Consider the following 3,795-nt stretch of genomic DNA (forward strand, 5'->3'; position numbering starts at 1 on the left):
TCTGTCACAGTTTAACTCCTTTTTATCTCTACATGGACAGGAGAGGAGATGCCTTTGAAGAAATTCACAACTCCTTCTCTGGGATCACTTTTAGCAGTTGAAGAACTGCTTTCTGAAATATAGACCAAGATAATAGAGCAAGTCCAAGAAGGACAAGTAGATAGGCTGCATTTATCACTTTGCATCATCCTTCGTGTCATCATCTTGTGCCACCATTGGCTGCAGATACTGTCAGTAGCATCATCTGGTGCCGTGTTACAGATTACTTTGAAAACAAGCCGGTATGAGACCTTTATGTCATCTCTCACTTTATTTCATCAATATTTGGCAAATGCTCTCTGTCCACAGAATCCAAGCAGCTGCACAAACATGTCTTCTCCCAGGGAATCACACCGTGTCTGCAGGTGCCTCCCCTCACCCAGTCTATCACTAGCAGGCAATGGAAAATGGGTTTCACTTCTCTGTAGTCAGAATAAGGCTCTGAGACCTCCTCTTGGCTCTTTTTCCATGCACATTAGTTATCAGAGGCCATGGGGCTTCCTAAGTGAGTAACTCACTGATGTTATTTGGAGGGGTGACTGGAAAGCAACTACTAGAGAGGGATTAGTCTCAGTATACAATCTGTATTTACACACTCATTTTGAGTGTACCCAATATAAACAGTTCAACAAGGTGCCACTCTGCAGTGGTTTAAGGGTAGGATTGGCAGCACTTAATGGGAAACCAGGGGGAGCTAAGGAGGAGAGGGACAGTTATGTTATCTCTGTTTCCAGATGGGATCCCAGCCTACCCTGCATTTCTGTGCTGGCTTTATCAGAGCTCTGCACTTCTTTAAAAGGGCTTTTAAAGCTCTTGATTAGGGAGTGCTCTCCACCTCATCCTGACACATTACTCCTCAGGACAGAACTGCCTTAGACTTCTTCAAGCCCAAGTTTTCTTCCTTTCTGTAAGAACAAGAACACCTGATACCTTGGAATTGAGAGAATTATCAAGGTGAAAGATATCTACACCAGCTGGAGTTGGCACAATCAGATCCTTCCTTATGGATTGTGGGCGCACTTCTACCAAAAAATTTTATTTGGTTTGATTAACAATTTCTGAATTGCTGTAAGAATCTGGTGAATAATCTTTAGTTGAAGAATTATCACCAAAACCTGAGTGCAAACTCCAAACTGCAGAATTTTCCAGTTCAAGAAACAAGGAAATTAAACAGATGTAAATGACCTCTACTTGAGTTCAATGCTCTTTACAGGGTCTTGGGTGGACTCTAGGATGCTAGTGCTGCTGGCCAGCCTTCTCTTGCTGATCTCCTTGCAAAAGATGGTAAGTGGGGGTAAACAATGTTCTTTATTTGAAATGGTGAAATTGCTCATCCTACTGAAATAAACCTTTTTTTTTTTTTTTTTTACTTTCTATTTGAAATACATTCTTTAAGGAACTCTGGATTCATCTTAAACTCTTCTGCTTTCAGTTGCTCTGTTCTATGTCTTATCTGTCTTAATTAATTTTAACTACTTGGTTGGAAATTTCTTCTCACTTGGGGCTGGATGGTTTCTCAGGGTGTGTTAGTGAGTAGATCTTAAGGAATTGTTCCTCTCATTTTCCAGCCTGTCTCAGCTGAGGTTCTGACAAAAGCAGTGTGCTGTTGGATAGGACAGTGACAATATTGCTGTCTTCCTTGTGATTGTCTTTTAGATTCCCTCAAACCAGTTATGGTATCATGGAGAAATAAACTGAATCCCTGTATAGTTTATGGGCCACCATAACTTCAGAGGCTAAGAAAGGTATCAATTTGGTTATGTGTCTAATTTGAATATTTGAGATGAAGTGAGTACCTACTTGTAGAATTCAACTATCAACTGACTACAGTACTGTCTGCTAGGAGATTAAAAAGCAAAAAGAACAATGTCATAACTCACGCCATTTCTTAGATCTTATTACACAAGGTTTTTATTAACTAGAAATGCTACAAACAGATAATTAGTGTAAGGCCAGGTTGGATGAGGCTTTGAGCAACCTGATCTAGTGGAAGGTGTCTCTGCTCACGGCAGGGGGTTGTAACTAGATGACCTTTACGGTCCCTTCCAACCCAAACCATTCTATGATTCTATGATTTCATAGGCAGAATATTTTAGAGGTTATTTTCTGCTATTATAGTACCTAGTTGTGTAAATCCTTACTCATGTGTTTAATGTTTATTTACATGACAAGTCCAGCTGGCCTCATTGAGACAAACTGGACGAACAAACATTTTTGGTACATTGCTACTGTATTGTCCTGATGTCCTAAACATCATTCTCTGGGGACAAAACATGTCCAAGAGGTATGACAAGACAAGAAGAAGAAATTCACCTCTGAGCATGTTCAGGCTGAGCTACCCCTACCACATTGTTTGCTTATTCTTTCCCTCTTCAAAACCACTTATGAATCATGAGCAGAATCTTGAAATAAATGTACAATGGGTCTGTCCTGCAGGCAGGACTCTAGCTTTCTGAAGGGCTGACTCTTCTGAAGTTTTTAAAGCCGCTGATCACATCAAATAAGAACTCTGGCATCCTGTCTGGCATTTGCCTGAGGTGGGGCTTGGACAATAACCTAAAGTTGCTCACAAAGGTCTTGTCAAGGATGCCTACCTGCTGTGCTTGCTCTGTCAGTAAGGACAAAGAGGAAAGAAGAGGGCAGGGAAAAACTTGGCTTGTGACCATAGAGATACTAAAAAAATCACTCTTCTGATGTTAATCTTAATTTGCTTTTTTGTTGCAGGCTGTGTCCTGCCTCATGATGAATATGGCTCTGCATTCCTTTGATGACCAGTATCTGGGGTGCAGAGAGCAGGTGATGGAAGAATTGGAGCGAGGAGACTATTTCCAAAAGGAAATAGCTGCTAACAAGGACTATTTGAGTCTCTGGAAGAAGGCTCAGGAGGCTTTGTTAAAGAGCCCTGTAGGTCTCCCGAGGGACATGCATGAGAGCCATGCCATAGTCCTCATGGCTTACACCATGAACTCTTCCCTGCACTCTCAGCTGAATTGGGCGACATCTACAGCAGGAAGCTCTCCAGAGCACTACAGACACAATTTTAGTTTCAAATATTTTCACTTTTACCTAACGACTGCTATCCAGATACTGACGCAATGGCAGAGCAGCAAGGAGAACATGGGGAAACGTAAGTGCTACCGTGTGCACAGGGGTGTGAAAGACTTATATATTGAGGCCATTGTAGGCAGCAGGGTACGATTTGGCCGTTTCACCTCTACCTCTCACCTTTGGAACGAAGCCCAGAAGTTTGGGAATGAAACTTTGTTCACAGTGACCACTTGCTTGGGAGCAGCTGTTCAAGGCTTTTCTTACTACACATCTGAGAAGGAAGTCCTCATTCCCCCTTATGAGATATTCCTTGTCAAAAGCTTCTTTCGGACACAGCACGGTAACCGTCTGCATCTGCATTCTGTGGGGAACTACAGCAAGTACCACTGCCAGCTCATGGAAGGTATTGTATACATCCTTTCTTGGGGCGGTGGTGGCACAGGACAGTCTGGTCTCAAGTATGCCAAGCAGCCCTCACCAGTTGCACCTACATGGGCCCACACTCAAGACCAAATCTGTAGCCTGCCCACTGCGTTTGCCTATGAGAGCCACATGACCCAGTTTTCATCCATTTCTTGTGAAACCTGGGAACACCTTTCAGCTCACTAGAGGTGAATCCACCTGATACACAGCAGGTCTCAGGGTTCTTTCTCTTCAGCCTTCATTTATCCCACCTGCCATTGCAAGGATGTTGTAGGACACAAGCAT

The 3,795-nt window shown here is 42.8% G+C and overlaps 1 protein-coding gene across 1 annotated transcript in view; it reads left to right on the plus strand.

Moving 5' to 3' along the window:
* Positions 1–1,239: 1,239 nt before the first annotated feature.
* The window catches only part of LOC104523295 (ecto-ADP-ribosyltransferase 4), a 3,115-nt gene continuing 559 nt past the window's right edge, over positions 1,240–3,795 (plus strand). The window contains exons 1-2 of the mRNA XM_010165834.1: positions 1,240–1,323; positions 2,764–3,490. Coding sequence (XP_010164136.1) covers positions 1,240–1,323; positions 2,764–3,490 — 811 coding nt within the window. The remainder of the gene's footprint in view (positions 1,324–2,763; positions 3,491–3,795) is intronic.

The sequence above is a fragment of the Antrostomus carolinensis genome, unplaced genomic scaffold, assembly GCF_000700745.2.
Source record: "Antrostomus carolinensis isolate BGI_N321 unplaced genomic scaffold, ASM70074v2 scaffold27140, whole genome shotgun sequence".
NCBI lineage: Eukaryota > Metazoa > Chordata > Aves > Caprimulgiformes > Caprimulgidae > Antrostomus > Antrostomus carolinensis.